Consider the following 25,292-nt stretch of genomic DNA (forward strand, 5'->3'; position numbering starts at 1 on the left):
ATAAATCCCAAACAATATGGAAAAATTGACGTTCAGTCAACATGCGTAAATTGAAGTGACGGGTCAAACGTCTGTTGGCTACGTATTTGTATTATAATTCAATTTCAATTAATGTTGTACTTTTATTTGAGCACATGCGACGTTAGGAATTAATTATGAATCAGCTATGGTATGCGTTGATAATCAAATTATAGCCAGAAGTTTTATAATTATAAAACTTTAGTTGTTCAAAATTTTATAGCAAATTTAAAATATTGATAAAATATTGAAAAAGGAAAGATTTAGCTGAAACTCGATTATTTTGTGTCTATCTCTTTTGAATAAAAGAACAGACCAAAATTCGTTTAATTGAAAGGATTCCAAAATGGTTTAAATATGCTTCTTTACAATTGAGATTTTATAGATAATGTTTAAGCAATAAGAACCAGACGACACTTATTCGGCTCGAACCTACAGCGTGAGAATTCATCAACCTTTACCAGTCGCAAACGGACGAAAATAAAAGGATGTGTATAAATCTAATCACAATTTTTGTATACTGGGAGTGACACAGAACTTTCTTAAGATCCTCTTCATTATCACTTTAAATTCGCCATTTCCCATCTATAAATGAGCCACGTCAGGACAAAACCAACGTTATGCGTTTGCGACCAGCATGGATCCAGACTAGCCTGCGCATCCGCGCAGTCTAATTAGGATCCATTCTGTTCGCCATCAGTTCCTCTACTTCTCATAAGGTTTTTAAGCGAACAGCATGAATCCTGATCAGACTGCGCGGACGCGGATGCCTTACGCTGGTTTTGTCGTGACGCGGCTCAAATTTATTGACTTGTTTTCTTGGAACACATAAACCTGTTTGTCATGTTATCACTTTACATGTGAAGGAAGAATTGTGATCCTCCGTGGTATGGGTGGATATTTGAAACCGGCCTTTGGCCAATGAACTTATGCATTAACTTTCTTACATACAAGAATTCAAGTTCTTGTTAGGTTTTGAACTTAGGCGGTGATGAGGGGCATATGATTCAAAGGCAGTGGTATCACCGACTATCTTGTTGGTACGTTAAGTAGCATGGAGTACTCCATGGAACAGTTTCTGAGGAGCTCATATTCATTCTGGGTTGAAAAAACTTAAACTTTGAAACATTTTGATATGATTTGCTTTATTTAAAATATCAAAAACATATTCTTCCAAATTTATTTCTATATATAAAACGAAAAAATGCGGAGTATGACGAGGTACAATAATAATTAACAATTTAAAGGCCCATGATGCCTCAGAAACAAATAACTCCGTTTTTTTTCTTTAGAAAGAGCAAACATCAATTTCATGATATTTAAATAATGGTGCAACAGAAATGTTAGGTGTGTGTTACCTGAACAAAGTAGCGATCAATGTGAACTAATTTATCATAAAAGTAGTAAAATATTTGTATTTTGACATACAAAATACAATCTTTACTAATTGCCAAAAAAACCAGATGGTTTAGGTAATTGTCCAATAAAAAAACTTTTTGGATAGTATAATAGTATAAGGTTTTGAGAAATAAAAACAAAAGCATTTCTGAGGCATAATGGACCTTAAAGAAACCAATGAGCACATAAAGATGATTTGAATTATGATATTACATCAATAATGGAATAAAATAAAATCATTTCAGACAAAATATTTAAACTCATTTTCTAGAGTTCTTTTTCCTGGAGAGGTTAGGTTTTTGTTGCTTTAAGATACGAATGAAACTAAAAAAGTGCTGGAAAACCACACTAAATGCCGTAAATCCGGTAAATACCGGAAAAGCCGCTTTTCACTAAACGATTTGAACTAAAAAACGTCAAATTCACCTCTTCACGCCGAGATGTATAAGATGGTTATGAAAATTGTAAGAATCGGCAAAAAAACCCCATATTTTCTCCTTTGTGATCATGATTTCTGCAAGCAGGCAGGGGTAGCGCCCCAACACTGTAGTTAAATCGGTTAAATCGGCGTTATAAAGTTATAACGGCGGCTGGTTCAGGGTCCCTTACTGGTGCGCCTCTTCTTAGGTCATGTCATGCGCGAGCGGGAACCCGAGTGGAACCACCGAATTTACTTATATCTATTATAATACAGCCCCACCTTTAATCTTTGACAGCATTGTAAATTGTACAAACAATTGCAGAAACCAGAAGAATTTTAGTTTGGAAAAATAATTGCAATAACATCGTACTAAACATTTATGTCTTTGTACATTCTTCATTCTGGATCTAGAGTTAACTCGGGGTAATATAAAGATTCGCACCTTTGACGGTTCGAGTTATTCACCACAGCTTCTTAATTTAGCGATATTAGATAGTTGTTGTTGTTGATGATGATGATGATGATGATGACGATGATGATAATGATTGGGTGGTTAAAAAAACAATGATAACAACAATTTTAAAGATAAAACTAACATTAATAACAAAAGCTTTAAAACTATCACAGTTCTTCATCTCACTTTTAAATGAGTGCGATGATTTCACTTTACATTTCATGTACTGTACATTTATTTGTGTCCGTCTGTCCGTACGTGACACAGGATGATTCGTAAATTAACGACGTGGTAAGAATGAAACATTATTTTGTATTGCAGAATGAATGTCAAAGTAGTTCGTCATGGGAAGTATCCCGGTGGTAGGGCACCAGTCTGAAATGGTCGAGGAGGCATCGACGGGGCTGACCTCACAATAGGATATCCCATTTGCCGACTGAATGAAACAGAAAAATATAAAGTAAACATTTTATCATCTACATTATTACATAATATTTATATGCTTTTATGTCAATTTTTTGTTTTATTTAAAGAAATATTGTTTTTCCGTTTACACACAAACAAAGTTGACCAATTTGACCTGATCTCTTGAGAAATTTAAAAGGTAACTTAAAAATTTATTTCATAGTTATCCAAAAGGTTATACATATTGCATATCTTCGGAATATTTCGTTATTTTCCGTACTTGAGAAAAATCAATTAAGCGTCGATGTGACTTAAGGCCTCAACAGACGGTAGGATTTTGAAGTACAACACCAATTAAAACTAAGATGTACAGACAAATCTTAATGTGTGAAGGCTACTATTTCTTGATTTCGGAAACCTTATGTCGAGATGTAAGGGATAGGACATGTTCTATTTTGAAAATCTTGTCGTACCGATTTTTACAGACCTCCCACAATGACAAGTAACAGATAAGCAAATTATCTCCTGATAATGGATGTTATGAATGAAATTCCAGAACAATTAGGGCTAAAAGGTAAACATAGTAGTAAGATGGGGTAAAAATGATGTTGAAAAACTCTTCAGGAGACCCAAAGTTGTGTTGTGTTCGAATCCCAAATTATTCCGAAAATGATTATGTCACGGTATTGAGATGTTCTCTAATAACATGAATTAGGGAGGTAGTTTGTAGGCGGCCACATAGCTTAGTCAGTAGAGCCGCAGTACGGTATTCCGAGGGTCCCAGGTTTGAGTCTCGGTCAGGCTTCACATTTAAAAAAATATATATATATTTTTTTTTTAAATGGAGGTGTTTTAATCATTACTCATGGTGAAAAAAAGTATTAAGTGAGTAAAGTATGTAAAGGATCAAAGTAAAGGGATCCTTTTTAGGGGAAACCTCAGAAGATTCTTACAGTATAGAATTACCGTCTGAATGCAAGTGTTGTATAGCTTTGAAAATTGTACATCTTATCTCTAATTAGTGCTGTACAGCTAAATCCTACCGTCTGTTGAGGCCTGAGCCCTCAGACTTCTTTAAAAGTAAATATAAATCACGGAAACTTACGAAGTTGGCCGACATTTAACGAACTATTAAACGCTTATACTTACAATCCGCCGTACCGTGGCGGAGCCAGGGTCCGATGTACGACTGGTACTCGTTTTTCCGTAATTATCTGCCTAGGTGGTTCCTCAACTATTTTCCCTGTAAACAGTCCATAAATATGTTCCTTAAAGATTACATGTATGAATTTAAACACGTGAACATTTTCCCAAACGTTAGAAAATAAGTGTGTGTGTTGACAGATGGTCTCTTTTAGATTTGAGCCGCGTCATGACAAAACCAACATAATGGGTTTTCGATCAGCATGGATCCAGATCAGCCTGCGCATCCGCGCAGTCTGATCAGGATCCACACTGTTTGCTTACCAACTCTATTACAAGTATAGAAACTGATACCGAACAGCATGGATCCTGATCAGACTGCGCGGATGCGCATGCTGGCCTGGATCAATGCTGGTCGCAAACCCATTATGTTGGTTTTGTCCTGATACGGCTCATTTGTGTATTTAGTATACGTTTGTTTGTTTGTTTCATTTTACGCCTTTTTCCAACAGTATTTCAGTCATATAGGCGGGTAGTTTCCTAACCATCGTTCCTGGAGAGTACACCAGTACTAAACTACCTTCCTCCGCGCTAAACTACCAAAGCATCTCCCGGGGATCGAACCCACGCCAGAGAGGTAACTGGATTAAAAGTCATCGACTCTAACCCCTCGACCACGGAGGCGGCTATACAAATAATAACATGTAATGCTACAATATTCTAAGATATTACATCCACTATTGGTTCGTGATAATTCGGCAAATTCGGTTCTTTTGCTTGACTTTTAAATAATAATAATAATAATAATATAAATAATAATTATTATTATTATCATTATTATTATGCTTATTAAAATAATAATTATTATTATTACGATGATAATTATAATAATTTTAAACTGTTTATTTAACGAATAAATGTCATATTACCAAGAGCAATAAAATACAGTTATAAATTCTAACACAATATGGCTTAAAGAAGAAAAAAAGATAAAGCGAAATAATTTCGCCTGTTGCCATGAAAGTGATTAGGAAAGATGAATTATGTTACGCAAAGAATCCAACCAGTTAGGTAAGGGATGGTCGGTCTGTCGGAAAAATATAAGTAGCAGCGCCATCTGGGGCCGTTCTTTAAAATGGCTGCAAATCCCGCAATATGACTTACATTGTGTCGGTGTGAACTTATTTCGTTTACAATTAAGAACAAGGTTGAATATGAATTATACTTACTAGGAGGTCGATGTCTGAAACATAGAAAATAATTATAAAATAACAGACGGCAATGCACTAAGCCTATGATAGTAAGACAAACAAGTGAGTATAATTACAGTAGTTTCATTTTTATATTGTAATTATTTTTTCTGTATATAACATGATCTCTATGGCACTGTTTTTTAAATATTTAATAACGAGAGATCCTTTGGTATGTCGTTCATGTTTTATCACAGAACTCTCTTCGTGTCGTTACTACATACCGAAATCCGAACAAGGGGCACTATGGCTCATGTGGTTAAGGTCGCTGACTTCGAAACACTTGCTAATCATCACTGTATGTTCGAAACTTAGCGGAGACATTCTTATATCTGGAGACATTCTTATATCTTAGGAAGATTTCCAACTAGCTTGCAGACGGTTTGGGTTTTAAGTTTTAACTTAGGTGCCAAAGACTTCCAACTAGCTTGCAGACGGTTTGTGTTTTAAGTTTTAACTTAGGTGCCAATACATACATGGAATAAGTAGGTGAACGAAGGGCACCGAAGGTCTTCCTCTACCATTAGACTGGTGGAAAGTCGTAATGCAACCTTTACAGGGTCAACGTGACTTGTAAGGAACACAAAACTTGTAACAGTAATATCATAAATGCTTTTATACCTTACTTTTAAAATACCTGTAGCAAAAATAGTTTTCTAAAATATTTAAAAGCATCACGGTTGATCAACACTTTATGACACCACATCATATTGTAGCAATATATCGGCAATCAGGTAAGAAAGTTACAGGAACTGCCCTGACATCTAAAACAATTTTTACTTTCTTATATAGATCAATTTGCACCGAAACAAAGATACACAAGAAAGATATACACAAGATAATTAAGAAATATACTCGAAAATAAAGCGAAATTGCTATCTTTTTTAATATTCTGAGTCCGATTTGAATGAAAAACTTTTCGTTTTTGGGTTTAAGCTTTCAAAACTAGGATGATTTTTTCCGAACAAACGAAGTGAGCAAATGATCTGAAATTTTGTACACAAGTTATTGGTCTCTACAATTAATTGAGCATTAATTTCGAATAAATATTTCCAATCCTGTTTTTGCCCCCCCCCACCCCCCAAAAAAACTCAGTGAAGTCCCTTGAAACTCCTCTTTTAAATATATAAAATTATACATACTCGTATTCCGGTGTAACAACCCTACGTTTCTGTCTTTGCGGCATTCTGTATAATGAAAACAAATCCCATATTAAGAATAAATTTCGATAGAAATTGAAATAAACTACATACTGTACTCTTCTATTATTTTTTTCTCTGGGTTATGGATTCAACATCCACAGGTGCCGTCTGTATGGCCACTTGTATGGCTAAGCAAAGTCTGACAGTTCGAGTCTCCTGTACAACAACGTATTTTGACGTAGCAACTTGATTGATATGGAACAGTGGGCATTTATTTGGTATAAATTGCCCTTTTAAATGAGTTAAACATTTCCAAAGAGAAACATTTTGCATCAAGATTACCAAAATAATAGTAGGAATCTCTTCGAACCCCTCATGTAAATGGTCTGAAACATCTATCAGAGAACTAAAGGTTTACGTATCATTATTCAAATATCGATACTCTGCTCAGCTTAGCATCCATGACGATGCTCGATGAAGAAGCTATACAGATTATGTGCAATATTTCGAACTTAAGACAGTTGATTGCAATCTTACATAATTCTAACACAATATGGATTAAAAAAAACAAGGAAACTTTGCATTATGCACCACCAGTAACTTGTAACACTGGCCCCATTCCCATAGAAAAAGTGAGGAGTTTGACCTTTGAATAACGAATTCCCCGGGAATAGGTCCGTCTGGTGGGAACAGTCACGTGAAAAGAATTCCCGCCATATCCATGCACTATAAACTAAAGAGTTTGACATAACCTTCGATATTTTGGCGCAAAACCAAAACCACGGCATTGATCAGGTCTTACCAGAAGGTACAGATTTAGCAGAATACCACTACTATCACACTCTCTGTCCAAAGAGGGTGTTTGTTTACAACTGATTGGTGCATTGTGGGATAAAATCATTATTGTTACCTTCTGCCACGGTTCCGGTACCCACAATCACACATGTTGCCACACATGCCGCCACCGCCACAGACCCCACCACAGCACAATCTGAGGCATAAATACAAGAGCAAGCCCAGGAGTGCAAGACCCATGAGTAACGCTAGACAGAACAGTGCTATGTTTACTTCCTCGTCGAAAAAATTGAACTTTTCTGTTGTTGTTGTCGTTGAAGTTGTTGTTGTAGCGACTTCCTGATATACGATATCGAGCGCGGTAGTTCCTGTTTTCTGGGGAGTGCCATCGTCAACAGCGTAAGCGAGGAAACTTGAAAAACATTTTGTTAAAGTACATTGTATTTTAAAGAAAATTTGAGTAAGCAAAGAAATAACAACTTACAAGCTAACTTTACAATGGTATTTCGTTTGCGGAGCTAATTACAAGCATGTTCTTAAGTCGACCTTGAATTTCTCATCAAACGTTGTTGCAAATTTGTTCCATTGTCCAACACCGCCGAACAAGGCATTAAATTTTGTAATCAATATACTTGTATTTCACAAACATAGTCTAAGTCATTTCGCGACTTTCAAGCTTTACTGGTGGAATAAGACCTTTCCATACATTGTTTGCAAGCACCGGGTCGCTGTGGGTTCGAATTCCGACCGGCACTTTGGTTTCATATGAGGAAGCTATCCAGCTAACTCACGGAACGTCGGTGGTTCTTTTCAGTTATCAGATGCCCTTTTGTGCCCGAAGCAATGTATAGAAGATCCACTGAGATCTAATTCCACCAGTAAAGCTGGACATTTTTTTGTGCGACGTAAAACCCGTTCAAAATAAAAAGAAAGAAAAACTTGGTTATTTCATTGAAGGCAGATTGCAGAAAATAAATTTCTTCGCTGTTTAACGGATGGGTTTAATGCTTAAATTTTATCCTATAATAATGGCTTACCCACTAGTTGTCTCATCTAAACCAATATGGTGACTTACCTCGTGTGCGTCCCGCTTGAGAAATCTATCGTTTTTGCCAGATAAACATTGCAGTCGGCACCGACGGTGTAATAAGCACTGAACGATGTCGATGCTACGTGAGAACACGTCAGATCGGCGTTTGTTGTGCTATCGGCGTCAGATGGCGTTATTGTTCCTGTATATGACATAATAGATTATGTGAAATTATTGGCAGATTTCATTTTAATTACGCTGATGTTAAACAAATATTAAACTAATACTATAAAAGAGTTAGTAAGAATTTTAGCTGATGAGACGTCTTAATATTATATGTTACGTCATACGTCATATTTTTTAGAGCATTCATTACTAACAATTTTGACAAGAGAGTTACCTATGATGGATCCTGGTGCTATAGTCTGGTCAACAGCTATTGTATACGTCGGAGATGAGAAAATGGGCTCATTGTCGTTTACATCCTGTGTAAAAAATGATAAAAAAACTTTTCTTGATTTAGATTCTTTAAACCTATTATCATTAATTACATAAATAGCGTTGATACAATTAAACAGTTGGTTTTAAGCCCGATTGCGAAACAAGTTTCTTGCAACTTATATTAATCACTTGCGAGTCCGCTTCCTATAGAACCAACTAGGACTGGTGTCATATGAAGAACCATGATTAGGCTCGAACCCATGATCTCTTATATACGTTCATCACATGACTTTGATTTCAGTAAGCAATGAGTGATTTTTTATAGTTGTTTATATCTTAAATTTCAAACCAGATTTATAAAGATATATAATGGTCTTTTTGTGACCGACCCGTTTTGTGTTTTTTTTTCACTACATGTCTGTCGAATGGAACGAAGATCAGGTTCGAGAGTTCGAGTTATCAGTGTTCGAGGTAGAACAGTATAATTATGTTATATAAGGTTTTGCCCGGACCAGGTGGTGTGTTCGATCGAAGAGAGTAAATCTGTTGTTCGACCGATCCATTTTGCCCTGTCCTTTTCAAAGTGTATTTGTTAAATTCTATGTAAAATAACAAATCGTGTAAGATACTTTACAAAATTGTAAGACTAATTTTATATTTTGATTTTACACCGTTGACACGCATTGTACGTTGAAAAGTTTGTTAAAATTACATAAATATACATTGTACTAGGTTCCTGTCCAAACAATTGTGTGTATCAGTTTTCTTTATTTTTCTAATGATACAATTTGTAGCGTTTGTAAGCTCGGACATCTTTATTTCTAACTGTATTAGTGGAATGTCCTTGACATAAAAATGGCCAATGCGTTATATCAATACCTAATATGAAAAGCTTAGAAGTAACATCGGTACGGATTTATCAAATAAATGCATTATTTATTCAGCATTTTCTAAGGATAGTTCCAATTTCTGCTAAGGCTACTCACTTCAATTGTTACGGTAACTTGGGCTGTTCCAGTCAATGATACTCCATCAATGTGACCAGAATCTATACAGTTCACGGTCATGACGACTGACGACGGCATATTGCTGTTGTCTACGTCATAGTCGGTATTGAACGTGAAAACGCCGGTTGTTGAATCGACCCAAAACCTGTCACTAAAATTGGAAGGGTGAAGGTCATAGGTCACTGAGTCACCGCTATCTGGATCAGTACACGTTAAACCCGGGTCGAAAGATATACTTCCTTTCTGAAAAAACAAAACAAAACAACAACATATAGCTACGCAAATAAACTCTACATCAACCCTAAAACACTTATTAACACGACATGTGGTATTGTTATTATCAGTATCATTATTATTATTATCATAATCTTTATCATCATTATTATTGACATCATTGTTATTATTGTCATCATTATTCATGCAACTACATGACTGTAACTATATATCCTTCATTTGAAAATGTTACAGAAAATGCTATATAGTGGACAGGTCATTGGCTTTAATTTCAACCAGTGGGTAGTCTCTTAAGAAAGCGATTACCTGTATATAAAGTTTCAACAGTGACAACACTTTGAAGTTACCTGAGTCTGTCTGTGAATTTTAGAGTGAATGCATAGTGAAATGGCCTACATTTATAACTAAGGACCTAAGTGAAAGCTTTTTTGGAAGAGAAATATTCCAGTGGTTGCCTGTGCAACTGTCAACAACAAATATGTTCAAATTCATATTTATAAAAAATGTACATGTACGTACCGCTCCTTCTGAAGTTGTGACAAAATACATGGTGTCACTAAAGACCGGAACCTCGTTGTCATTAACGACGGTCAGTTCTAGAATAAAAGGTCCACTTTCCTCCACGCCATCGTCAATGTAGAAAGAACAATTTAAGAATGATATACTTTCATAGTCCATCGTTTGACCGGCAGCAATTTTGAAATTACCGTCTGAAAAAATGACAGAATATAGTGTTTAAATGAATATTGTTTTGTATGCTGCGAAAATTGTCGTCTGCTAATACGCCGTCTGCTTTTACATTCCGTTTATCAAGTTTTCTTGAAATAAGTACATGTAATAGAAAGAGCCCCGAAACTGGAGGCTATCTGAGTTGTACGAGGGTGAGCCTGAATATGATATATGATATGTCTATAGCCATCCCTTTCTATGTCGACAAATAAGTAAACCTTAGAAAATTTGAACCAATCAATGGTCATGCTCTGGAGTATGGGTACCTAATACCTGCACTCCAGTTAACGCACTGTGCATGTTTATGTATACGATTTATTTCTGACACATTTTCAAGAGAAAGGTCCCCAAACTATGACACAAGAAAAAATGAAATAAAAATAACTTGTCACTTACTGACGTCCAGCTCAAAAATATCTTCGCCAGCAGTAGGAGTGCACGTGTACCTGTAACTGTGGGACTGAGATGAGTCCGGGTCGGCAACGTCGAGAGTAAACAAAACTTCCCCTGCGGGTAAGGTCTCCAACTCGGCCAGCTGTAGTGGGGTGTACATGTTGATAGCGGAAGCCAGCGTGTTTTGATCTATGAGCAAGAAAGGGTCAGCAAAAATAGCATAGATCGGTTTTTCTTTGCATAATACAGTAATATACTGTATGTTATTTTTCAGAATATTGTAGTTAATTTCGTCAATGCAAATTCTGTTTCTGTTTTATTTTGTGACTGATTTCTGGTATTTCCTGTCTTCGTTCCTCAATCCTCTCGTACACGTACTAACGTTACATCAACGTTATTTGATTAGTGGAAAACGCACAATAACCACACTTTCAGACTTACCAACTGAGTTGAGTCATTGTCAAAACAATTGTTAAAAGCCCATTATGCCCAATAAATGCGATTATTTTTTATCTCTTGAAACCTTTTTTTTTTCGATTTTGATGTACTTTTATGGTTAATAAAAAGTTACTCATCGACCTTACTCATCTAAGCTTGTTTTGCTTCAGTTATAGCGATTTAGTTTATGGTATGGAAGAAAAAATACCAGTTTGATTACATTTTCCTACTGTTAAGAAAACATATTTCACATTTAGCGCTACTTTTGCGAGGTTACAAGCAGCTATTTATAATTTTAAAACCATTAATATAATGCTGTTTTACTCATAAATGCCCTTTATAAAGAAGTAAACATTTATTCATTTCTGAGACACAATGTGCCTTTAACTAGCGGTATTATTTCCTAACAATCGAAATTTGCAATTTGAGTGGAAGAGTACAAATGATTCAAGATCTTGGGGCATTTCATCAATCATCCACGGAGGTTCAAAAATATCAATTCTACTAAAGTACAAAGATCTTCATTACAAAATTAAATACTTACTATTGAAATGAACGGTCTGTACAGAGTATGTTTGTATTTGATTTACCGAATCTGTCGCGGTAATTGTTAGATAAACTGTTGTGTCAGCTGTATCCAAAAATTTCAGGTCCCTGTTCGTCTTAATTTCACCAGTACCTTAAACCGAATAAAATCTTAATTAGCCCGTGCGGGAAGTGATAATTTTACTCCGTGTCACGGCAAACATTAAATTTACCAGAGCACATTTTCAAATACTGCATCGTTCCTGGGCAAGCTGGCAAGCAGTAAACCAGTACTATCTGCCTTCACTTTCGCACGGAGGTGGTAATTTCTATATATGCCAGTGCAGAGGTACAGAAAGAAACGATTTCATGACCACAACGAAAGTTGATAGGGAAAGGAACCTAGGGTCGCCTATTCACAATTCAACGCCTTACCCATGAAGCAAACCGGACGGCTCTTTCTTAGCTTTTAAACTTTATGATTTTTATTATGAACTTGTCCTGTCTACAACTTTGAATAGTCCATTAAAAGATTGGGATTGCAACATTGAATTTTTTTTTAAAAAAATCAAACAGTGTGTGAGCCCCTGGTCTGACTGTTACGGGTAAGCATGTTTAGCCTCGTTCTTTTCATGTGGCGAAGGCTTTTTTTGTTACCAATCAGGGGAAAAAAACAACAACCACAAACAACAAAAAAAACAACAAAAAACATTACTTACTGTTGTTGATAACAAAAAACTCTGGCGAGAAAGACGGGTCACTGGTCATCGAGAACTTGACAGGATTGGCTGACGTCGCGCTGACCGTTTTCACAATTTGTCCCGACACAGTTGCCAAAGCACTTAATGTTAGGTCGTCTAAAATACACAATACTTGTAAAGTCGTCTCAAAGACTGATTTGCATAAAAATGTATTTTTATCTTGAATTGAGTATACTGGCTTAAAAAACTGTAAGGCTACCTTGGGAAAAAGAATGTTTACAAATTTGTACTCTACAAGTGGAATACGGTATATAAGTTTTAAATTTGTATTTATTATGCAAAAGTAATACCTCAGCTTTAAATACATACTCTATGATAAAAAGAGTATATTTGCTTTTAATCTAATATGTATTATATGTTGGTAGAGTATATTCGCTTTTATTATGCACTATATATAGAATAGAGTATATAAGCTGTAAATATGTACTTAAAGGGATACTCAGGCAAAATAATGGCAAAAATATAAAAATGATTTTCTGTACTCAAATCACCCTAAAATAACATTTCTTAAAGTCCCAACATGAATTTCTGTATAAATTCTATATATTTTGGGTTTGAAGTTTAAATATATCTATATATGTTGAACGAAATTTTGACACGAACAGAATCACCGAATAGTTTAAAAACAAGTCATGCGATTTGAACAAACCCTGGAAGTTACAATAACAAATATTGTGGATATTGTATGATTGAAACAAGTCTAAGTTATTGATTTGACATGTTTTTTAACGTTTCCAGAGTACAGAGTGACAACTATTGTGAAATTTTAGCCCTCTAACCTGACCCACGCGGGTCAAGTTAGGAAAACACCATTTTATTCTTTATATGGAGAAAAGTTTTGTTCCTTTGACTGTTTAGTGTATTCATTTTGAGGACATTTACAGAATAATGAATGAAAATTTCAAAACTAAGAAATGAAAATTTTGCCTGTGTCTCCCTACATACTACATACTTAAACTGGAATAGAGTAAATGAGTGATGGGTGGAATAGAGTTTATTCGCTTCAATTTGTACTAAGTGTGAAATTGGTTATATTAGCCGTAAATATGTACTTTATGTGGAATAGAGTGTATTTGCGTTGAATATGCATGTATATACTCTATGATGCATAGAATATGTTCGCTTTTAATATGTAGAATAGATTATATCAGGTTTTACAAGAAATAAATTTAAAATAAATTATGGAAAAGAACAAATTTCATTAAAAGCGACTGAATCAAAGTATGAGGAACAGAGGGAAGCGTGTTCGAATAAAATGCATCATACATCCAGGTAACTCAGTAAACCTTAAAGTCGAGAACTTACTTGAATCGCCCTCCACATTGTTTACTGTAGTTTGTGTGTTGTCCTCCAAAACAAGATCGATGTAATTATTCCCCGTGCTAACTTCACCATTTGAATCTGTACACGTGACAGTGCACCGGTAACTGTTTGTGGTGGCCGTGTCAAAAGCAGTTCTAGGAGGTACGGAGTTTGTCCACAACTGATACTCTAAAATTAAATGATATCAAAATAGAACATTTTCTTGATTTTCAAACAATGAAATCGCTGGATGGTATTACATGCCTTTAATCATGAGCAATTTTATTTTTCATACAGTTTTTTCGCGTTTAAATGCTCCACCTATTTCCGTTATCCTATCTGGAGACGCTACTGAAGGTTCTTTTATATTAACTAGGACTATTGCTTGCTTGCTTGCTTAATTGATTGATTGATTGGTTGGTTGGTTCGTTGGTTGGTTCGTTGGTTGGATCGTTGGTTAATTGATTGATTGGATGATTGATTGATTGATTGATTGATCGATTGATGGATTGATAGATCTAGGCAATGAAAGTGAAGGCTATGATGAAAATGTATACATGTACTCGATCTGCCTCCTTTACTCTATAATATTCAAATATTATATCTGATAATCTGAACAATTTCAATGATATATATCATTATCTGTTATTAATCATGTTGGTTACAGTTACAAATGCCTTTTTCATGTCGTATCTGGGAAAAATTTAACAGTTCCTCGGTCCTTTCCGTCAACTTCGGTCCTTTCCGTCTAATAGCCGAGATGTTCCAATTGCAAATTTATGTCATGACGTTGACACAGGGGACCTTGTCAAAATTAATGTAGATAGAGTTCACAACAGTTGTATATCTAATTTTGATATGTATTTATTTGTATACATATAGAGTCTAAGCAAATATTGACTCCTATTTCTATTATATTCTATGCGTTTGGTAGCTCAAAGTTTGTATGCTGTTATTAAAATCTTTAAAACCCGAATGGACTGTTCCAACATCGTCGGAACCCATGGGTACTGATTTCGCTGACCTACGTGCTGATTTCGCTGAGTACGTGCTGATTTCGCTAACCTACGTGCTGATTTCGCTAACCTACGTGCGGATGAAGTGTTTGTATACGTAACGAGAACATGGGTAACCGAGGATGCTGTTCAAATTGAAAAGGGCAAACCCATTGCACAAATTCAGCTCAAAGATACAGAGTGTTTTTTGATAAAACATACTTACTACTTTGTTCTGTATTATATTTTAGTTTGAATTCGTCTTCGTTGGCTGCCCCCGGTGTGCCAACAATATCTAAAACACACGTGAAGTTATTTGCTTCTGGATCAACTATTGAGAAAGTGTAAAGCAGTCTTTCCCCCGTCTCCGATTCCCCTACCTTCAACTGGGTTGGCAGGCCAGTAAATGTGGGGCGCTAGAATAATAGAAACCGATATTATTTTAAGGATTACGGACCCTAATGAACTGGCATTCAGGACGACATATTGCTATCTTATCACATAATGATGTCACAGTGGGAAACACCTTCATACATGACAACAAATATACTCAAAATAGATATCCGAAAACTATCGAAAGAAAGCGACAGAGGTTCGGGTCATTACGATTCTATACGACATTACCCGATGTTTAACGATTCACTACGTTCCGTTATCCTTAATTGCAATGCACAGTCAATGTCGTGATTTAAACGGCTTTACGATCATTATTGATCCTTATTGGTACAAGAAGACTCCGGGAGACCCTATATGCACAAATGATGTCAAGAGTTATCCTAACAGAATCAGTGGTGTATTTCCACTTTAAACCTCCTATGAGATTCGAACTCACGGCGTCAAGAGAAATATATCTCATATATTCAGTAGCTACAGTATCATCTTAAAATTATTTCTCTTAACTGGACTTATAGTATTAAGACTAAAGGTAATGTCATGCGGTTCATATATATGTACATTTTAGAAGTCTTAAAAAGATATAATTTCATATGATATACCGCTTGACAAAATTAAAGCAAACAAAATAATTATTTTAGTTGCGTATAATTCCCATTTCGCATTATTATCTAAGTTACATATTTGTAATGGGTAAGATGTACGGAATGCCGTTAGGGCCATTGCCTATGAATGTGTTGATCTGAAACGCGATAGTCGATAGTACGATGGTGAAAACGCGAAATCACGAAACTACGATTGTGAAAATGTGAAAGCACGATGATGACAACGCGAAAGTACGATGATGAAAACGCGACAGTACGATACTACGATGATGAAAGCGCGATAAACAATCGTGTTTTCACCATCGTACTGTCGCGTTTTCACCATCGCAGTTTCGTGATTTCGCGTTTTCATCATCGTACTGTCGTGTTTTCATCATCGTACTATCGCGTTTTCACCATCGTACAATCGCGTTTTCACCATCGTACTATCGCGTTTTCATCATCGTACTGTCGTGTTTTCATCATCGTACTATCGCGTTTTCACCATCGTGCTGTCGTGATTTCATCATCGTACGATCGCGTTTTCACCATCGTAGTTTCGTGATTTCGTGTTTTCACCATTGTACTATCGACTATCGCGTTTCAGATTAACACATTCATAGGCGATGGCCCTAACGGCATTCCGTAAAGATGCACTGTTACACTATTTGCCCATAGAAACTACATGTATGTGTAGAATGTATGTAACGAATGCCTTTGGGTTAGAGTTTTTGAGTTTTCTCTTCCTTGGATGTAAAGATACCTCTATGGAATGCACGGTTTATCATAATTATAAAACAGTACTTGTTACTTTCATATTTTGCCCGCAAATGTTGGTCAAAGAGACTGCCTTTCTCTTGGATAAAATATTAAATTTGCGAGCAACCTTTACGGATATAGGGTGTTGAAGAAAAATATATTGAGTATGTGTCGACAAAAAAAATGTTAGGATTTGTCTGTTGACAGGATTTTAGTTTCGCGGTTTAAAATATAAGAGAATAAATAAAAAAAATAACTTACAAATTTGCGGAATACTATGTCGCGAAATTATTGTATTTTGCAGTATTCAAAGAATGGTGTTGCTAAAGTTAGACTAAATGATATTTATTGAATTTTCTTCTAAATATTCTGTTTCAATATACTAAATGGTATTTATTGAATTCATTGCCGAATATTCGGTTTCAAAAGAGTTTATCTTATTTAACTAACCCCTATTAGTTTTCACAGGAGCAATTGTCAATGTATGACAGCAAATTTTTCAAACATAGTTAACAAAAAAGACAAGTTTGCTATAATAATTTGTTATACAAATATAGCTCGTATTTCCCTTTCATTTTCGTATAATCAATGTCTGTTTTGATCGATTGATGAAATTATCATATCTTATATAAAATTACAATTTTGAAATATGTTTTGTATTCCTATTTTCTGTTGCATAGTATATCTATTACCCCCGGAGGTCTTAATATTTCTACGAAAGACCGGTGGGGACATTTTAAGTTCATGACTTCGTTTATTCACAATCTTAATTCCCGGAATTAATTTTTCAACATACAGAATTCACGATTTGAACTTCACAAATTCACGATATGAACTTCAAGAATTCAGTTTCGACTTCATCCATTCACGATAATTTCAACTTCATCAATTCACGAACCACGATTTCAACTTCGTAAATTTACGACTTCAGCTTCGTAAAGTTAAATTGCGAAGTTCAAAATATGAATTCATGAAGTTGAAATCGTGAATTTGTGAGGTTGAAATCGTGAATTGAAGCTGAAATCGTGAATTCGTGAATTTATGAATTCTGTATTTTTAAATCGTGAAATTATGAAGTTGAAATTGTGAGTTCATGAAGATGAACCCCAGAATTTAAGAAGTTGAAATATCACCACCGGTCTGTCGTAGATTTAGGTATAATTGTCTCCGCGTTCAGAAGATATATTGGCGTTACAATTTCGAGTATATCATATATAAAGTAACACAATAGAAATATTTATTTTTGTATTTTCACTACCTGATATATCCATACAAATTTTTATTAGGGTGTCGGGGATTCTGAATGAATAATTTTTCACCCATTAAGACATACTTTCGTTTAATCTATTCATTGTACTGTAATTTGATTAGATGTGTACTTTTCAGTTAGAATATAAACTAAATTTGGACAAACAAAAAGCTTTAGGAAGTCTTAATCTGCTAATGCTAGGTTCCTCTTTTTGTGTGTAGAACTGGCATTTGGTACAATGGGCTGGTTAGGACAGGTTAGGGCGGAGGGCGTGACAAGGAAAATAATATTAGTTTAGCTTATGAAGGTATATCAAAGTTTGTATTGTAATATTTAGCTTTGAATTGAAACCTGGGTGTTTGGTATGTCTTTATGTCTTGGGAATGGGTTTAAGGAAGGTGTAATATTGAAATCTCATGCTCAAACGTTATACTATTCCATTTTCAAAATAAAGTAGAGATTCACATAGTATTACATAATGTTAATATTAGAAATAAGCCACTGCCATATAACTTACCGCTGTTTCTGCAATCGAGAGAAGCTGGTAAAAAACAGCAATGGACAATAAACAAAACACAACCAATTTTGCCATCGGGGTGTCCCGCCGAGCAGAGGCGACCTTTATATACTTTGCGAAAGTTGAATTGTATCAAGCTAACACGTTGACTTTGTTGCTATGACAATTGTTGCTGTTGTAGTCGATGTCGTCGTCGGTGTTGTTGTTGCTTTTATTGATATATTTGTTGTAATAATTGATGTTGCTGATAATTCTCTTGCAGTTGTTGTTATTTCTTATGTTATATAATTTTAATCAGTTGTTGTTTGTATTGATCCCGTTGTTGTTAGTTCCGTTGCTGTTGCGTTGTTAAACCAACTGTTGTTCTGGTCGCTGTTGATGCCGCTGTTGTTTTTTTGTTGTTGTTTGTTCCTTATATTGTTCGGCTGTTATTTGTTGTTGCTTTCTTACATTACTAGCTAATTATACCTGCAATAGAATAATAAACGTAAAAGCAGCATCTCTCCAGATTCATGCTGATTTGCATATGGTCAAAATATGCAGAAAAAAACAAACTATTATTGCGTTTATTACGCAGTAGAAATATGGTGATTAATTATGGTAAATATTGATGGTATGCCATCATTCTATTTTTCCACTAATGCGTGAGCAGCAGAAATGACTATATAAGTTGTTTTTATTCCATCAGTATAGAGTCAAAGACACCCGGCATCTGCGCATTTTGTTCGGACTCTGTACTTCCGGTTACACTATTTTAATATTGAAAAAAAAAGTTGAACAGTTCTATAGTTCCCAATCATTTCACTGCAATCGGAACATCTCGACTATTGTCAATGATAACAACTCTTATCCGAAGTTTGACAGAAAGGGCCGAGATGATGCGATTGCATTACACTGTCATTGAATTGCTATAAAAAAATCATAACATGTATATGAAAGAGTTTTAATATGTTTTATGTTTTATGCCCATTAATGTTTTTGAGGAAAGATATAGTAAAATAGTGCCTCTATTATGTAATGCGCATAACGTATGTTAGAAAACAGATTTACGTTACAAACGTTTCAACAAATATTTGAGAAGATTTTAATATTATTGATTTCGTGCATGCGCCCTTTGCTTTGTCAGAAATATACAAATATTTTTCTTTCATATATGGTACTTTGGTATGATTTTTACCAACACACAAACGAAACCCTGTCCTGATTTCTCTGACATCCTAATTCAGTTTTATACTCTTTTATATAGTTATAGCCCCTTTTATGTTTAAACTTTTCAATTTCATTGCAATATTCTTTACATATAATAACACACGAAAACAGCATTTTACAATGTTATAAAGTCTTTGTCTTTTAAATGCAATGAATTAAAATTCCACTTCATATATCATTTTCTAATAAACCCAATGTCCTTATTCAACAGTCTATTGAAAGATTTTTAGAATTCAAATGTTACTTAATTGTTGTTATGTCAAGAAAGTATATATACCCCTTTTTAATAGAATATTTTACAATAAAACGCTCGTCAATAGGGTATCAAATGCATGTTCAAAAACTAATTATTACTTAATCGGAGATAGTAAAAGCTGTTTATAATTACAGAAAGTTGCCTATTCATTAAACAGTTCTTTAAAAAGGAAAGTTCTACTTGGGGGTAAAGTGTTATTATAATAAAAAAAATCACATTTAATTGAGATATATACATATTTTCCCCAAACTGATTTGCCATTCATAACTTACATAAGAAAATACAAGGGACTAATTTTAATGCGTGACCAAATGACATTTCGCGGCCCTGAGCAAAAATAGTTCGCTTTGCAACTTAACGTTACGTTCCTTGTTGAAAATAAAAGACCAGATAAAAATCAAACATAGAAAACGGAAAACAAAAAATCTACTAGAAATGTTTTGAAATTTTATAATGAAAAGATTTAATCTTAATTGTTTTCTTTCAACTTCAAGATAAACTAAGTTCAAATTTGATAGAAAATGATGATATTTTGCTATACAGTATATTTGTAAATATAAAATAAACTTGTTTTGACTTCACACAAAGTAGATATGTTATGTTTTAATTCTACACAATATAAATGGACACAATATAAATATAGTGTCATTAAAAAAACTGGCAGTATTTTAAGAAAAAAAACACAACTTTACGTGTCCTGTTACAGGAAACGCAGCTTCCCATACTTGATTTATTCTTCTTTGATTCAAATTACACATGTTCAGTAAGATTTTCATAGATTTTAATGTATTACCTTGATAAAAAATATTTTACTCAAGGATGAGCATAGTATGTCTTTAAAAATGAAAACGTTTTGTTAATCATTAATTAAGGCGTTTTTTTTATTTCAATTAAGCACTCAATTTTATAATATCTTGGTCTTAAATTCAATTTCTATGGTACATTCTCAAGGAACAGATATACAAAAAAGCGTGCCTTCACTTATTCTACACATCTTTTATACCAAATTCATCATAAAATTTTGCTACTAGTAACTAAACACACACTATGGAATAAAAAAATTCCCTTTATAAAATTTTATTTACAGATCTAAACAGTTTAACTTCAGTATTCAAATTTCTATTTTATCAAATATTATAAACTAATCAAGGAGGTATTAAATTATACTCCTTCACTTTATATGATTCGGGCAGGTTTTGAATAGGTGTTTTCAAATTAAATTGAATTTTGCATGCCACGTTGATAGTATATTGACATTAAAGTTTAAAAAAAAATGATTTAATATATCTTACTACATTAATTTATCATCGTGTCCTATCCGGTCTTTTTTGAATTTGTTTTTACTTTTCCGTGATTATACCTACCCATATAGATATACCTGTATTATTTTGTTGACAAACATTTTATAAAAGATATCGATTTGGCAATAAAGGTGAAGAAAAATATCGATGAATCAGTGCCAAGACATTAGAGGCTTTAAATGTACGGAAACAATGAATAAAAAATTAATTTTATTACTAAATTCCTCTTTTTTGAATCACATTAAATGCCCAAAAGCTATATAATGAATTCAAAATGCATTCAAAATGCATTCAATGCAAAGCTATTAAGAATCAAAGCTTCGTGATCAAAATATCATTTGGGGTGCACAATTATCAACTAAATATAAAGAGGCTATCTTAAATAAATTGATGAGATTTTAATGCTATAAGGCATTCTTGGCATTTGTGATATTGAGAAAACACCACGTATGTCACCGTATAAAGTGAAATATAAGAAACACTTTTAACCTAGAATAGATTACAAGTAATTATCCTACTTTCAATTGCCTTACTCATCAGAGAGAAATGAGGAGAATGCTTTCCAAGTAAGTTCTGTTGGTCAAAATCGTGATCACTTTCGATTAATTGGTGAAAAATAATAAGTAATTCAAAGTAAATAATATAAAATGTAAACTTATATTACAGAGATTGTCATGCGATGTTTAGAACAAAAATGAGTTCTTTTTGAAAAAGATATAAAACAAAGGAAAGTTTGAACAAATATAAAATAAGCTATTTACATATAAATACATTTTACTAGTTAAGCATTTACAAATTATAATAATAAAACAATACTAGCAGGTAAACAAATCTGTTGTGACAAGGTCTGAAGGCATTTGTCAAATGACATCCATCCAGAAGGGAAGAGGAAATTTTTTACCTTGTACCCCATCCTGATTATAAACATGTATTTAATGAAAAAACACTAAGAAAATATAAAAAATCAGCTTAACAAAGTTTTAAGATAATTATTAATTAGATAAAGGTAGTGTTCTTTGCATATGTGTTGGGAAATGACCGAGGAAGCTTCCAGGATGACCAGTATTAATTTTATATCAGGGAATCTGAAAACAACGTCCCAGTAATGCTCGAACCCATGATCACTGCTTAGAAACACTTATCAACCTTGAACACAAACTTTATGCATCTGACATATATGTTAACAGTTTTATTTAGCTGCTTAAAGTCTTGGGGTCTGGGGATGGGGGGGGGGGGGGGCGGAGAGGGTGTAGCGTATTTGTTGAGTGGATGGGTGGGTGTTGATATTTAAATATTTTTATGAATAAAACACTAAATAGTTAAAATATAGGATGTTGCATAACGCATTATGCTGAAATTTTTTTTTAATAGAATAGTCTTGTTTTAGTTTTAAACTGTATATTTAATGTAAAGGAATTCTGAATATTAGTTCATCAAAATTAAGAAGCCAACGGCATAGTATCTGAACAAACTCTTCTACTCTACTTATGTGTAGGCTCGAACAATACGGGACTACCCAATTGAAAAAATATGCTTAGAAGGACAGTGTTATACGTTGTTATTTATTATTATTATTATTATTATTATTATTTTAATAAAACACGTTGACGCGACACTATACTATTTAAGGTCTCGTTCTAAACACATGTTAGTTAGAAAGAGTGGATCGAACTCGCTACCCTTGGATTTATATTCAGGCAGTGTTCCCATTTCCCTAATGCCCAGCTCCGTTGCCCTGAATTTATTTAAAAAGGCTTTGATAAGCAAACAATTTTATCATTCCATATGTAGAAACGAGCACTCATACATGTTTTTTTATTTAAAGATTATATTTAGAAATAAAAGAATTCGTAGTTTAAGTCTTATATTGAATTGTTATATCCATATATATATATGTGTGTGTCCATTAATATAATACATATATACCTTAAGGGGTTGTTGTTGTTGTTGCTTTTATTGTTGTTGTTGTTGTTCTTCTTCTTCTTCTTCTTCTTCTTTAAAATAATCGGTATTTTTAAAATTGGATTTCACTATTTTAACAGGCAAAAGAAAAGAATATTTCCCCTTTTAGGATTTTTATTAAATTATGATTAGTGAGAAACTATACGTTTATAAAAGAAAATCTTACCTTTAAGTTTTAAGTGAATATCTCCCTAAAATCCATACTTATTCATAGAAATGTACTTTCGATATATCGAAAACTTATTTTTTTTTAAAGCACACCTTTACCTTAATAGAAAACGAATATATTCATTTCACTGAATTAAATTTCTTACACTTACTTTTATCTCTGTACGGTAATTTCAATTTGAAAAAGTTTAAAATCTATCAACTGATTTTCGGTCATTTATATAATTTGCATATTTATCGTGTGTAGTAGGTACGTATGTATGAGAACTTACAGTAAATAAATAACAGTGGCTTGAATGACGTTTTCGCGCTACATTTCACTTTTTGAAAACAGTCAAAATCGTACAAAGTCATGTACTTTTAAATCTTAATGTATTTTAATGTCTATAGGTTTTCTTGAACCATTTTCCCTGCTTGAACGGGGAGTGATTAATTTACAGTTTACCACCTGTATAAACGGTCAGACCAGCATGTACATCCGTGTAGTCTGGCCAGGCTCCAGTTGGCTGCCTTTTCATCACCTTGATTTTATCACTCCGAAGTTGATTACGACAGTTTTATAAAATGAAGCTGGACAAGATTATTTCAGAATCTCATCAAGTTAATGACTTAAATTTAATACTCTAAAAATTTGAACAAGACTTTATTTTATGTATTGAATCCAAGTAATTACGGTCAACTTCGCCGTTTCCGTAAATTATTACGGAAGCGTTTAGAGGACAAAACTTTTGCTGCTCTTTATTTTACTAATGTTTATCAGATTGTTTATAACCAAAAGGCACGAAAAGGATCAAGGATGCCGATTATTCAACAGCTCAATGCATCATCTACAATTGGGTCTCTGTGGTCAATGGTTAAGGTGCTAAAAATACCACATCTCTGTGGGTTCGAATCTTGCCATGGAGTTTTGATCTTCCGTATGAGGTAGGTATCAAGCTGTCAATGGTCATGTTCATATAAAAGTAATATTTTAGATCATAATCATCAAACCAGTTTTTTTATTATTATTATTATTATTTTTATTTATTTATTTTTTTTTTGGTGTTTTTGTCTTGTCACTCGAACCTGGTTCAGGTGCAGATCCCAAAGTTCGACAAGGAGAAATCCCAGATGGGGGTCATGGGGGAAATTTGTGCTATTTGCATTAGTTTTTGTGTGATTTTTAACTTTAAAAAGAACTTAAGTTGATATCTAAATATCAGAGGGGTTTCACAAACTAGAGTTAAATCCCAGTTCCCTGCGCATGTGGTTCATTGAGAACAATCAACGTCAAGAAATTGTAAGCAAGTAATCATAGCAATTTCACGAAAGTATGACAGACATCATACATGCGCGTTGTTGACTTAATGTTTTCGCCTTTTTAGTTCCGAAAACACATTAATACGTGTTTCGTAAACCAGTCAAATTTTTAATAGTTTTCAAATAGACTAACTGTAGAATCAAATAGTTTCCTTTCATACATAACGTATAATCATCATCGTTGAACCTTTTAAAATAAATTGGAGTCAACATATGATGAACAGTCTGTATTTACATTTATAATTCCACTAAGCATAGCATATGAACGTTTATAATTGATGCATTTGATTATTTGTAAACATGAACGGGTTTCCTTTGTAAAGATAAATCACGCCTTTGAAGTTTGAAATCGAACAAGCATAATAAGGAACTAATTTATTGAATATTTTGTCAATTGTTTGAGTAGTATACAAATCATCGGGGTATTTTGAAAAGAAAAATTTAAATTTGTATGTTAAAATACACAACTGGCCGAAATAAAAGTACATTACGTCTGTTAAAAGCACTGGGGCATTGTCAAATGAACATTTATATCTTTTTTGACCATATATATACACGTTAGACATACAGGTTTTTAAAATAAATATTTGCGGTTTTTATAAATTTGAACAGTCTGGTACGTATTTGCTAAATTTTGAATAAAAAGCTGATGTTTGAACAATTTTGATACTATTATTATTATTACAAACAAAATAAATTAATTATACTGACTAA

At 33.8% G+C, this 25,292-nt stretch overlaps 1 protein-coding gene across 1 annotated transcript; it reads right to left on the reverse strand.

Annotated features, from left to right (window-relative positions):
- Positions 1–1,154: 1,154 nt before the first annotated feature.
- On the reverse strand, positions 1,155–23,525 carry LOC132754237 (protocadherin Fat 4-like). The gene is made up of 16 exons (XM_060744858.1): positions 23,278–23,525; positions 18,384–18,851; positions 15,108–15,297; positions 13,890–14,075; positions 12,543–12,680; positions 11,843–11,977; positions 10,864–11,049; positions 10,258–10,448; positions 9,484–9,747; positions 8,457–8,541; positions 8,102–8,258; positions 7,142–7,438; positions 6,232–6,276; positions 5,069–5,082; positions 3,846–3,939; positions 1,155–2,727 (listed from the first exon to the last, which is right to left on the reverse strand). The coding sequence occupies exons 2-16, from the start codon at positions 18,456–18,458 to the stop codon at positions 2,634–2,636; spliced, it is 2,151 nt and encodes a 716-aa protein (XP_060600841.1). The 5' UTR covers positions 18,459–18,851; positions 23,278–23,525; the 3' UTR covers positions 1,155–2,633.
- Between the last annotated feature and the right edge of the window lie 1,767 nt (positions 23,526–25,292).

This window comes from Ruditapes philippinarum, unplaced genomic scaffold, assembly GCF_026571515.1.
Source record: "Ruditapes philippinarum isolate M1 unplaced genomic scaffold, ASM2657151v2 ctg2278_1_1_1_1, whole genome shotgun sequence".
Taxonomy (NCBI): Eukaryota; Metazoa; Mollusca; class Bivalvia; order Venerida; family Veneridae; genus Ruditapes; species Ruditapes philippinarum.